This window comes from Capra hircus, chromosome 25, assembly GCF_001704415.2.
Source record: "Capra hircus breed San Clemente chromosome 25, ASM170441v1, whole genome shotgun sequence".
Classification (NCBI taxonomy): domain Eukaryota; kingdom Metazoa; phylum Chordata; class Mammalia; order Artiodactyla; family Bovidae; genus Capra; species Capra hircus.
Genome location: NC_030832.1, coordinates 18,459,198 through 18,473,190, shown reverse-complemented (window position 1 = coordinate 18,473,190; position 13,993 = coordinate 18,459,198). Strand labels below are relative to the sequence as shown.

General features: G+C 39.7%; 1 protein-coding gene across 2 annotated transcripts in view; it reads right to left on the bottom strand.

Moving 5' to 3' along the window:
* LOC102184112 (putative RNA exonuclease NEF-sp) overlaps positions 1-13,993 on the bottom strand; it is a 59,134-nt gene that overhangs the window by 15,517 nt on the left and 29,624 nt on the right. For both annotated transcript variants that reach the window (XM_005697564.3, XM_005697566.3), the window contains exons 10-12: positions 10,788-10,890; positions 7,176-7,267; positions 6,315-6,435 (exon numbers count right to left, since the gene is read on the bottom strand). In XM_005697564.3, coding sequence (XP_005697621.2) covers positions 6,315-6,435; positions 7,176-7,267; positions 10,788-10,890 — 316 coding nt within the window. The remainder of the gene's footprint in view (positions 1-6,314; positions 6,436-7,175; positions 7,268-10,787; positions 10,891-13,993) is intronic.

The window sequence follows — 13,993 nt, the reverse complement described above, 5'->3', positions numbered from 1 at the left end:
TATAAATTTACTCTTCCTAGTACATCTTTCTCAAAAAAACCATCAACACTTTAAAAAAAGAAAAAAGAGAGCCTGACATCAGTAAGAGTACAAGGAAGCTTTAGGCCCTCAGTTTCCCACACACGCCACTTTAATACTATGTAAGCCAAACTATCTTTGCAAGAATATAAGAGACCAGTGGAGAATTACAGCAACCAGACACAACAACAACAAGGGATCCCAGCAAAAGGAAAAGGAAAATATGCAGTTTTGTATACCCATCTATGCCTGCACTATCTGACTTAGAAGAGCTCAACATGGAGGAAACTTCCCATACTGAGGATCTTCCCTCTGGACAGAAACAAGAGTGGACCATGCACTCAATGTCATGGTTAGATTGGGCATTGCCTGAGGGACTAGTTTCTGTCTCACTTGACTCAAACCACTGATAGGACTGGCAGCCTTGTTTGTAAGCCACTGAAAACAGATGTAATCACATCTTATGAACTTGTAATCACTGCACATTAGAGCTGTAGTTCCAAAGGCAGATGTCAGGAGGAGCAACAGATTACAAGTTCTGAAAGGAAACAGGGACAAGCTGCTCAGGGAGTATGAGACAACTAAAAGCACCTGCACAAGCTCAGTGACAACACATCCTCAAAGTAGGTTTGAGAGGTCCTGAAACCTCACTCTGAGCTGATCAGTGAAAGCTTTCCTTTCTACAATGCCAGGCCCTAACAATGGGAGAGGTAGCTGCCCTAAAGAAATACAGAGTGAACTAAAAAGAGAACAAAGATAAACAACTAATGAAATCAGGAACAAAATGAGAATTTCATTAAAGAGACAGCAACTATATAAATAAACTCTGGAGCTGAAAAATACATTAAGTGAATTGAAAAATTCACTAAAGGGTTTCGACATCAGACTTGATTAGGCAAACTTGAAAATATATCTTTGAAATCACTAAGTTAGAGCAAAAAGAATAAAGAAAAGCAAATAGCATCTAAGAAGCTTACAGGACATCATCTAGAGGACTAATATAGAAAAATATAGGCATCCCAGAAGAAGAGAAAAAGGACAGAGAGCTTATCTGAAGAAATAATGGCTGAAAAACCCTATATCTGAGCAAAGGAAAGAACATACAAATTCAATAAACTGAAGGGACTCCAAGCAGGATAAATCCAAAGAGACCAACACAAAGACATATTACAGTCAAATTTGTTAAAAGACAAAATTAAAGAGAGAATCTTGAGATCAGCAAGAGAAAAGCAATTCATCACATACAAGGAAGCTTTCATAAGATTATCAGTGGATTTCTTTACAGAAACCTTGCAAATCAGAAAAGAGTGAAAAATTCAAAAAGCTAAAGAACAAACAAACCCCATCAACCAAGAAAACTATCCAGCAAACTATGCTTTTAAAATGAAGGTTAAAAAAAAACACTTGAGGAAGTTTATCATCACTATGCTTGCTCTTTTGAGAAATGCTACGGGGGGGGGTGGGGGGTCCTTTAACATGAAAGGATACTAGACAACAACATGAAAGTATTCCACTTAAGGTAAATACATGAACACACATAAACATAATACACTTGTATTGATGTAATTTTGGTGCATAAATTCACTTTTAATTATCCAGAACTTAAATTGACAAAAACCTGGAAAAAATAACTACATGCCTATGTTAATTGTTGTTCTGAGATGGAACAATGGACTGGTTCCAAATTGGGAAAGGAGTACATCAAGGCTGTATACTGTTCCCCTGTTTATTTACTTACATACAGAGTACATCATGCAAAATGCCAGGGTAGTTGAAGCTCAAGCTGGAATCAAGATTTCTAGGAGAAATATCAATAAACTAATATAGCGGATGGCATGACCCTTATGGCAGGAAGCGAAGAGGAACCAAAGAGCTTTTTGATGAAAGTGAAAGAGGAGAGTGAAAAATTTTATGGCAAATAAATGGGGAACAATGGAAACAGTGACAGACTTTATTTTCTTGGACTCCAAAATCACTGCAGATGGTGACTACAGCCATGAAATTAAAAGACACTTGCTCCTTGGAAGAAAAGCTATGACAAACCTAGACAGCACATTAAAAAGCAGAGACATTACTTTGCCAAAAAGGTCCGTCTAGTCAAAGTTATAATTTTTCCAGTAGTCATGTACGGATGTGAGAGTTGAACCATAGAAAAGCTGAGGGCCGAAGAATTGATGCTTTTGAACTGTGGTGTTGGAGAAGACTCTCAAGAGTCCCTTCGACTGCAAGAGAGCCAACCAGTCCATCCTAAAGGAAGTCAGTCCTGAATATTCATTGGAAGGAATGATGCTGGAGCTGAAGCTCCAATACTTTGGCCACCTTATGAGAAGAGCTGACTCACTGGAAAAGATCTGGATGCTGGGAAAGGATGAAGGCAGTAGAAGGGGATAACAGAGGATGAGATGGTTGGATGGCATCACCAACTCAATAGACATGAGTTTGAGCAAGCTCCCAGAGATGGTGATGGACAGGGATGCCTGGCATGGTACAGTGCATGCAGTTGAAACGAGTCAGACGTGACTGAGCCACTGAACAACAACAAATAGGTTTGATACAGCTTTACTGACAAGAAGCAATTGCCTTCTAATTTCATGGCTGCAGTCACCATCCGCAGTGATTTTAGAGCCTAAAAAGAGAAAATCTGGTACTGCTTCCACCTTTTCCTCTTCTATTTGCCATGAAATGGGGATCACATGCCATGATCTTAAGTTTTTTAATACTGAGTTTAAGCCAGCTTCTTCACTCTCCTCTTCACCCTCAAGAGGCTCTTTAGTTCCTCTTCACTTTCTCCCATTTGAGTTGTATCATCCACATATCTGAGGTCGTTAATGTGTATATAATATATAAAAATTCAATTTATGATATCAGTAACATAAAGTTGAGTGGTGTTGGGCTTATAGGAGTAGAATTTTTGTATGCAATTAAGTTGTTATCAAGGGAAGGGGCTTCCCTTGTAGCTCAGTTGGTAAAGAATCTGCCTGCAGTGCAAGAGACCCAGGTTCGATCCCTGGGTTGGGAAGATCCCCTGGAGAAGGAAATGGCAACCACTCTAGTATCCTTGCCTGGAAAATTTCATGGACAGAGGAGCCTGGTGGGCTGTGGTCCATGGGCTCACAAAGAGTCGGGCACGACTGAGCGACTAACACTAACACACTAAGTTGTTATCAGTTTAAAATAGAATGTTTTAACTTTAAGGTAACTGCAATGATGACTACAAAGAAAATATCTACAGAACATACTCAAAAGGAAATGAAAAGGGTATCAAAGTCTGTTTCTACACACCCACATACAAATACAATCAATGAAACTCAAAGGAAGACAGCAGAAAAGAGAGGAGGGACAAAAAGCTGTAAAAGATACAGAAAACAACAAAATGGAAATAATCCTTCCAATCCAATGATTAGACAGCAAAATGTTATTAGCAAACTGAATTCAACAACACATTGAAAGTATTACACACCATGACCCAGTGAAATTTATTCCTGGGATGCAAGGATGTTTCAGTGTATGAAAACAATTCCATGTAATATACCACATTAACAGAATGGAAGACAAAACCATATGATCATTCAACTGCAGAATAAGCGTTTGACAAGATTCAACACTAGTTCATAAAAACAATAAAAAACTAAAAATAGGAGGAAACTTCCCAAACACAATAAAGGCCATATATGAAAAGCCCACAGATAACATCATACATACGTACAGATACATCATACATAGTCAAGGCTATGGTTTTTCCAGTGGTCATGTATGGATGTGAGAGTTGGACTATAAAGAAAGCTGAGCGCAGAAGAATTGATGCTTTTGAAGTGTGGTGTTGGAGAAGACTCTTGAGAGTCCCTTGGACTGCAAGGAGATCCAACCAGTCCATCCTAAAGGAGACCAGTCCTGGGTGTTCATTGGAAGGACTCATGTTAAAGCTGAAACTCTAATACTTTGGCCACCTGATGCAAAGAGCTGACTCATTGTAAAAGACCTTGATGCTGGGAAAGATTGAGGGCAGGAGGAGAAGGGGACAACAGAGGATGAGATGGCAGGATGGCGTCATTGACTCAATGGACATGGGTTTGGGTGGACTCCGGGAGTTGGTGATGGACAGGGAGGCCTGGCGTGCTGCAGTTCATGGGATCGCAAAGAGTTAGACACAACTGAACGACTGAACTGAACTGAATTGAACATCATACTCAAAGGAAAAAGACTAAAAATTTTTTCTCTAAGATCAGGAACAAGGATGCCTGCTCCTGCCACCTCCATTCAACACAGTATTGAGAGTCCTAACCAGAGTAATAAAATATCCTCTGAGGAGGATACCTACTAATATTTAAGTTTCATATATAAAAAAAGCTCAAATTGTCCAGAAATGAAATACCCATTTTGGCTTCACAGTAGTTATTTTGCATAAATGTATAGACATCAATAGGGTTTCCCAGAAGCTGCAGTGGTAATGAATCTGACTGCCAGTGCAGGAGGCGCAAGAGATGTGAATTCAATCCCTGGGTTCGGAAGACCCCCTGGAGTAGGAAATTGGAACCCACTCCAGTATTCTTGTGTGGAAAATTCCACAGGCAGTGGAGCCTGGTGGGCTAGAGTCCAATGGGTCACAAAGAGTCAGACACAACCGAGCATACTGAAATAAAACAGGAATCCACAGGTCCACATGAAATTAATTAATGAATGAACAAATAAATAAGGTAATGGGAGGACTCTTGCTCATAGAATGCTGAGTAACAACTAGTAAATATGGAGGAAGTATATAGAGTTGGAAAGTCATCCTTGTACAATGATCACAGTAAAGTTGGTTCAGCTAAGAATCATCAGTTCAGTTCAGTTCAGTCATTCAGTTGTGTCCGACTCTTCACGACCCCATGAATCACAGCACGCCAGGCGTCCCTGTCCATCACCAACTCCCGGAGTCACTCAAACTCATGTCCATTGAGTCGGTGATGCCATCCAGCCATCTCATCTGCTGTCATCCCCTTCTCCTCCTGCCCCCAATCCCTCCCAGCATCAGAGTCTTTTCCAGTGAGTCAAATCTTCACATGAGGTGGCCAAGGTACTGGAGTTTCAGCTTTAGCATCATTCCTTCCAAAAAACACCCAAGACTGATCTCCTTTAGAATGGACTGGTTGGATCTCCTTACAGTCCAAGGGACTCTCAAGAGTCTTCTCCAACACCACACTTCAAAAGCATCAATTCTTCGGTGCTTAGCCTTCTTCACAGTCAAACTATCACATCTATACATGACTACTGGAAAAACCATAGCCTTGACAAGATGGACCTTTGCTTGCAAAGTAATGTCTCTGCTTTTCAATAGGCTATCTAGGTTGGTCATAACTTTCCTTCCAAGGAGTAAGCGTCTTTTAATTTCATGGCTGCAATCACCATCTATAGTGATTTTGGAGCCCCAAAAAACTAAAGTCTGACACTGTTTCCACTGCTTCCCCACCTATTTCCCATGAAGTGATGGGAACAGATGCCATGATCTTCGTTTTCTGAATGTTGAGCTTTAAGCCAACTTTTTCACTCTCCTCTTTCACTTTCATCAAGAGGCTTTTGAATTCCTCTTCACTTTCTGCCATAAGGGTGGTATCATCTGCATATCTGAGGTTATTGATATTTCTCCCAACAACCTTGATTCCAGCTTGTGCTTCTTCCAGCCCAGTGTTTCTCATGAGGTACTCTGCCTAGAAGTTAAATAAGCAGGGTGACAATATACAGCCTTGACGTACTCCTTTTCCTATTTGGAACCAGTCTGATAAGAGCAAGAGGGGATTTTGATGAAAAGGAGGGTATCTGCTTTTCTTAAAGTATATCCTCACATAGTATTTATTTGAAGTAAGGAGGAAAAAGCAGTTAACTCTCTAACAGAGAAAGCAGACAACATCTTGTTAAGATCATCAAAATAAAAACAAGAGAGGGACAGATGGACAAATATGCCTCTTGATATGGTACCCTGAAAAGGACATATTACTTATGTATGATCAGGCTAAAACCTATAGTCTGCATAACCTGAATCTAATTATAAGGAAACCCAAAATGAAATTACCAATGTCATGAGAGACAGAACTTCAACAGCCAAAGCCACAGGCCTGCTGGAATCTGGAAAAAGACACTGGCAGCTATTGGGTAACTAAGACTAAAAGTGCTCCAGACAAAACTTGAGACAGAAGACAGACTGGCTAATGGTACACAAGGTTGCTGATGAATAACAGTTTGATACTGGCATAGGTTACAAAGGGTTATATTACCCTCTACTCTGAATATAACCTTCAAAGACACAGTGGGTCACTCACCTCTTTATTTGAAAGGCACTTAATAGTTTGACAGTTTTTGGAAGAAGAAAGTGCACTAGCATCTGCCTCCCGGGTCAAGAAAAGGAGCTTCTGGCCCACTGAATCTAGGCATTCTAAAACACTGTAAAGAAGGAGAGGTTAAGGTAGGAATACAGTTTTCCCTAACCTAAGAGTTACTTCTTTATACTTGTACTGTCTAACATGGTAGCAATTAGCAACATATGGTTATTTTAACTAAAATTAAATAAAATGAAAATTCAGTTCCTTAATCACAGTAGTCACATATATTAAAAAGTTCACACATGTGGACAGCACAGATACAGAACATTTCCACCATTATAGAAATTATATTTTCATTGGTGCTCTCAATTCAGAGAGAGGAAGGATAAACAAAAAATATATTCAAAGCTCTTTATCAAAGTTTAGGCTAGATGCTAAGGATCTGATATATTTACTATGCTGCAGAGACAACCCCCTTCTGAATCTGTTTTTTGTTTGTATTTTCCCCAATCTGGGCAAGACATCAAGACTATAGCTGACTCCTTTAATCAAAATACTCACTATTCTATATCTCCTCTCATGCTACTTAGTTCAATGTTATTTCAATGTCTCACTTTTTTTGTAAAATGAGTTATTTTAAGACAAGTCAATATATTCAGAAAATTAGAAAAACATGCTATTCAGAGAAGCAGATGGTAGTTTTCCCTCCATAGTTTTTGTAATGGAAGAATGTTACTCATATTATTGGTAAACATTTCTCAGTAGACCTAAAAGGAGAAAGAAATTGCCAGGTTTTGTTGTTAAATAAGCAATCAGATACTCCATTTATCTTTGTAACTATTTAGAACTGAAAAATATTACCTTGTGTTTAGCTGCTGAACTACTTCTGCTGTATTTCTTGGCTCTTGGCTTTCCTGGTGACGAGCTAGAGCCTCCAGATTTAGTTCTGCAATCTTAAAAGAAAATAAAGTGGTAAAAATCATTTAATATCTTGTAAAGTATTTGATGGCAAATAGAAGGGGAAACAGTGGAAACAGTGTCAGACTATTTTGGGGGGGCTCCAAAATCACTGCAGATGGTGACTGCAGCCATGAAATTAAAAGATGCTTACTCCTTGGAAGGAAAATTATGACCAACCTAGACAGCATATTAAAAAGCAGAGACATTACTTTACCAACAAAGGTCCATCTAGTCAAGGCTATGGTTTTTCCAGTAGTCATGTATGGATGTGAGAGTTGGACTGTGAAGAAAGCTGAGCGCCGAAGAATTGATGCTTTTGAACTGTAGTGTTGGAGAAGACTCTTGAGAGTCCCTTGGACCGGAAGGAGATCCAACCAATCCATCCTAAAGGAAATCAGTCCTGAATATTCATTGGATGAAACTCCAATACTTTGGCCACCTGATGTGAAGAACTGACTCATTTGAAAAGACCCTGATACTGAGAAAGATTGAAGGCGGGAGGAGAAGGGGACGACAGAGGATAAGATGGTGGGATGGCATCACCGACTCAATGGACATAAGTTTGAGTAAACTCCAGGAATTGGTGATGGACAGGGATGCCTGGCGTGTTGCAGTCCATGGGGTCGCAAAGAGTCAGACACGACAGTGACTGAACTGAACTGAAAGTATGAGGCTAAAAAACAAAACAAACAAAATGCTCAAACCTGAAAAACCTACTCAAGTGGTGTTCTTTGCTTCTGTAGACAGTGAACTTTGCTGATGCCACATTCCTAGACTGGCTTCAATACGTATCAGATTGCTTCTGGCTGCTTAGCCAAGAATGGCAATCTGTTACCAGCTGCTGATGTGACATGAATATGGGAAAGGACCAAGCAGGGCTTAGTGAAAAGTAGTGACAATTCATTCATTCCCAAGTCACTTAAAACTTACTTCTCTGTAAACATGCAATCTTTTGAAATTAAAAAAGAATGGTTTTCATGGCAACATGAAGAAAAAAAGACTTTATTAATACAAAATTATTAAAAGTATTCTAGTTTATTGTCTGCATAAAGTGAGAGCCCTTTGGGAGTTTTCGTGTATAGAGATACAAGTTTCCTTACTTAGAATCATTTTAGATTCAATTTAGAATTATAAAGAGAGTATAGAGTTCCCAAACACATTCAACTGCCATTTTCAACTATTATTAATATCTTAGATAAGTATTATATATTTGACACAATTATTGATGTTAATTTTTTCTTTTTAAATTTTTTATTTGAGTATAGTTGATTTACAATGTTGTATTAGTTTCTACTTATACCAAAGTGGATCAGTTACACATATCAACTTTTTTATAGATTCTTTTCCAGTGTGTTATTGACTAAAGCCTATGCTTAATTCAGATTTCCTTAGATTTTACTCAAGTATATGCAGTTCTTCCTAGAAATCAAGTGGCAACTGCTGTTGAAACAGTGCTACCTCAAGAGAGTAAAAATCTATGTATTTATAATTATCACAATTATTAACTTCAGTTACAGTGACTTAAAAGTAGCACACAGAATCTTTAGTTCCCTCAGTTTGGTTCAGTCGCTCAGTCGTGTCCAACTCTTTGCGACCCCATGAATCACAGCACGCCATGCCTCCCTGTCCATCACCAACTCCCGGAGTTCACTCAGACTCATATCCATCAAGCCAGTGATGCCATCCAGCCATCTCATCCTCGGTCGTCCCCTTCTCCTCCTGCCCCCAATCCCTCCCAGCATCAGAGTCTTTTCCAATGAGTCAACTCTTCGCATGAGGTGGCCAAAGTACTGGAGTTTCAGCTTTAGCATCATTCCTTCCAAAGAAATTCCAGGGCGGATCTCCTTCAGAATGGACTGGTTGGATCTCCTTGCAGTCCAAGGGACTCTCAAGAGTCTTCTCCAACACCACACTTCAAAAGCATCAATTCTTCGGCGCTCAGCCTTCTTCACAGTACAACTCTCACATCCATACATGACCACAGGAAAAACCAAAGCCTTGACAAGACGGACCTTAGTCGGCAAAGTAGTTTCTGCTTTTGAATATGCTATCTAGGTTGGTCATAACTTTACTTCCAAGGAGTAAGTGTCTTTTAATTTCATGGCTGCAATCACCATCTGGAGTGATTTTGGAGCCCCCCAAAATAAAGTCTGACACTGTATCCACTGTTTCCCCATCTATTTCCCATGAAGTGATGGGACCGGATGCCATCATCTTCATTTTCTGAATGTTGAGCTTTAAGCCAACTTTTTCACTCTCCTCTTTCACTTTCATCAAGAGGCTCTTTAGTTCCTCTTCACTTTCTGCCATAAGGGTGGTATCATCTGCATATCTGAGGTTATTGATATTTCTCCCACCAATCTTGACTCCAGCTTGTGTTTCTTCCAGTCCAGCGTTTCTCATGATGTACTCTGCATAGAAGTTAAATGAGCAGGGTGACAATATACAGCCTTGATGTACTCCTTTTCCTATTTGGAACCAGTCTGTTGTTCCATGTCCAGTTCTAAGTGTTGTTTCCTGACCTGCATACAGATTTCTCAAGAGGCAGGTCAGGCAGTCTGGTATTCCCATCTCTCTCAGAATTTTCCACAGTTGATTGTGATCCACACAGTCAAAGGTTTTGGCATAGTCAATAAAGCAGAAATAGATGTTTTTCTGGAACTCTCTTGCTTTTTCCATGATCCCGCAGATGCTGGCAATTTAATCTCTGGTTCCTCTGCCTTTTCTAAAACCAGCTTGAACATCAGGAAGTTCATGGTTCATGTATTGCTGTAGCCTGGCTTGGAGAATTTTGAGCATTACTTTACTAGCGTGTGAGATGAGTGCAACTGTGCGGTGGTTTGAGCATTCTTTGGTATTGCCTTTCTTTGGGATTGGAATGAAAATTGACCTTTTCCAGTCCTGTGGCCACTGCTGAGTTTTCCAAATTTGCTGGCATATTGAGTGCAGCACTTTCACAGCATCACCTTTCAGGATTTGAAATAGCTCAACTGGAATTCCATCACCTCCACTAGCTTTGTTCCCTAACCAGGGATAAAACCCATGCCCCTTGCAATGGAAGCACTGAGTCTTAACCACTGGAATTCTATCAGCTATATTGATTAATACCACTTTATGGTGCTTAATATATTTATGGCACTGTGCTAAGAGCATGATACTATATAATATCTCATTTACCCTCACCAATATCCCACAGAAGGGTGTTCCCATTTTACAGATCTAGAAACTAAAAACTATAAACTAAAGTTCTTCAGAGAAATTGCCTTAGATATCACATATCATTTCACCTATAATATATATCATTTCATCTATAACACATCATTTCACCTACTTAAAAACAGGTTAAGTCTAACTTCATAGAGATTTAACCACTATATTATGCTAGTGATACACATCTTAATTTCAAATATATGTTCACTTTGAATTACACTCCCATTTTTGTAAAGAAATATGATATGGTGGTTTGTGACACTGTTCTAGTCTCATAATTTTAAGGAAAGCAAAGATACTAACCTTCTTTGGGCCATACTTGAGGAAATACCGAGCCAATTCAAGGGTTGTTCTAGCATCTTCTGTAGCATCATGACCAAGCCTATCTGGACACTGTATATCCTTCCTGGAAAGTCAAGGTAAAATTGAGATAACTGGGAGCATTCTTTTTTTTTTTAATTTTGTGGCTGTGAGGTGCGGCATGTGGGATTCCTCGACCAGGGACTGAACCCACACCCCCTACGTTGGAAGCATGGAGTTTTAACCACTGGAAGGCCAAGAAAGTCCTGAGAGCATTTTTCATGACAGATTCTTTCAACCCCAAAGTTCTAGCTACATGTAAAATTTTAGCATCCCAGTAATTAGATTTGAATGATAACAATCAAGATTCGTTTATTCCTTAGTGCCAAGATCTGAGAGGTTCTGAGAATACAGAATGATCAGGAATGGCTTTGTCTACAGTAAGCATATCATCAATGGCTATTTAATAAAAAGTCTCTGGTTCACTCCCTAGTCAATCCCTTGTCTCTTTTCTTAGATATAGCTGTGGTTTTAAAGTTATCTTCCAGAAATTTTCTATTTGTATACAAGTGTCTAATATACGGGCTTCCCAGGTGGCATTAGTGGTAAAGAACACTCCTAACAATGCAGGTAGAGTTAAGAGACATAGGTTCAAACCCTGGGTTGGAAAGATCCCCTGGAAAAGGGCATGGCAACCCACTCCAGTATTCTTGCCAGGAGAATGCCCTGGATAGAAGCCCCAGGTGGGCTATGGTCCACAGGGTCGCAAAGAGTTGGACACAACTGAAGCAACTTGGTATGCATGCATGCATGTCTATTATATACTTAAAAGTTCTTTTATTTTAATTTTTTGACTACACTGTGTGGCATATAGGTCTTAGTTCCCTGACCAAGGATGGTGCCTGTGCCCCCTCCAGTGGAAGCACTGAAATGCCAGAGAAGTCTCATTATTTTAAAAAAATTTTTAAATACATCTCTTCCCTGGTGGCTCAGATGGTAAAGTGTCTGCCTACAATGTGGGAGACATGGGTTCAATCCCTGGGTCGGGAAGATCTCCTGGAGAAGGAAATGGCAACCCACTCCAGTATTCTTGCCTGGAAAATCCCATGGATGGAGGAACCTAGTTAGGCTACAGTCCATGGGGTCGCAAAGAGTCAGACACGACTGAGCAACTTCACTCACTCACTCACTCATACTTCTGTCTATAGATGTATCTAAATCTAAGCTACATCATATCAATATCTCAAACTCTTTCTCTGAATCTCCATTTTAGGGAGATTAATCTATAAATTGGAGAATAATCCCCAGATTTTTTCTCAGTAACATCTTAGACATCCCTTTATTGCACATTTCATGGCTGGAGCCACCATCTGCAGTGATTTTAGAGCACAAAAAAATAAAATCTGTCACTGTTTCCCCATCTATTTGCCATGAAGTGATGGGACCAGATACCAAGATCTTAGTTTTCTGAATGTTGAGCTTTAAGCCAACTTTTTCACTCTCCTCTTTCATCAAGATGCTCTCTAGTTCTTCTTTGTTTTCTGCTATAAGTGTGGTGTTATCTGCACGTCTGAGGTTATTGATATTTCTCCTGGCAATCTTGATTCCAGCTTGTGCTTCATCCAGTCCTGCCATTTCTCATGATCTACTCTGTATATAACTTAAATAAGCAGGGTGACAATATACAGCCTTGATGTACTCCTTTCCCGATCTGGAATCAGTCTGTTGTTCCATGTCCAGTTCTAACTGTTGCTTCTTGACTTGCCATACATGTTTCTCAGGAGGCAGGTCAGGTGGTCTGGGATTCCTAGCTCATGAAGAATTTTCCACAGTTTATTGTGATCCACACAGTCAAAGGCTTTGGCATACTCAATAAAGCAGAAAGGGATGTTTTTCTGGAACTCATTTGCTTTTTTAATGATCCAACGGATGTTGGCAATTTGATCTCTGGTTCCTCTGCCTTTTCTAAATCCAGCTTGAACATCTGGAAGTTCATGGTTCATGTACTGTTGAAGCCTGGCTTAGAGAATTTTGAGCAATACTTTGCTAGTGTGTGAGATGAGTACAATTGTGCAGTAGATTAAGCATTCTTTTGCATTGCCTTTCTTTGGGATTAGAATGAAAACTGACGTTTTCCAGTACCATGGCCACTGCTGAGTTTTCCAAATTTGTTGACATATTGACTGCAGCAGTTTCACAGCATCATCTTTTAGGATTTGAAATAGCTCAACTGGGATTCCATCACCTCCACTAGCTTTGTTTGTAGTGATGCTTCCTAAGGGCCACTTGACTCCGTATTTCAGGATGTCTGGCTCTAGGTGAGTGATCACATGATCGTGATTATCTGGGTTGTGAAGATCTTTATTGTATAGTTCTTCAGTGTATTCTTGCTACTTCTTAATATCTTCTGCTTCTGAGAGATCCATACCATTTCTGTCCTTTATTGAGTCCATCTCTGCATGAAATATTCCCTTGGTATCTCTAATTTTCTTGAAGAGATCTCTAGTCTTTCCCATTCTATTGTTTTCCTCTATTTCTTTGCATTAATCACTGAGGAAGTCTTTCTTATCTCTCCTTGCTATTCTTTGGAACTCTGCATTCAGATGGGTATATCTTTCCTTTTCTCCTTTGCCTTTTGCTTCTCTTCTTTTCATAGCTATTTATAAGGGCTCCTCAGACAACCTTTCTGCCTTTTTTCATTTCTTTTTCTTGGGGATGCTTTTGATCACTGCCTCCTCTATAATGTCATGAACCTCCGTTCATAGTTTTGCAGGCACTCTATCAGATCTAATCCCTTGAATCTATTTGTCACTTCCACTGTATAATCATAAGGGATTGGATTTAGGTCATACCTGAATGGTCTAGTGGTTTTCCCTACTTCATTAAATTTAAGTCTGAATTTGGCAATAAGGAGTTCATGATTGGAGCCACAGTCAGCTTCCAGTCTTGTTTTTGCTGACTGTATAGAGCTTCTCCATCTTTGGCTGCAAAGAATATAATCAATCTGATTTTGGTATTGACCATTTGGTGATGTCCATGTGTAGAGTCTTCTCTTGAGTTGTTGGAAGAGGGTGTTGCTATGACCAATGCATTCTCTTGGCAAAACTCTATCAGCCTTTGCCCTGCTTCATTCTGTATTCCAAGGCCAAATTTGCCTTTACTCCAGGTATTTCTTGACTTCCTACCTTTGCATTCCAGTCCCCTCTAAT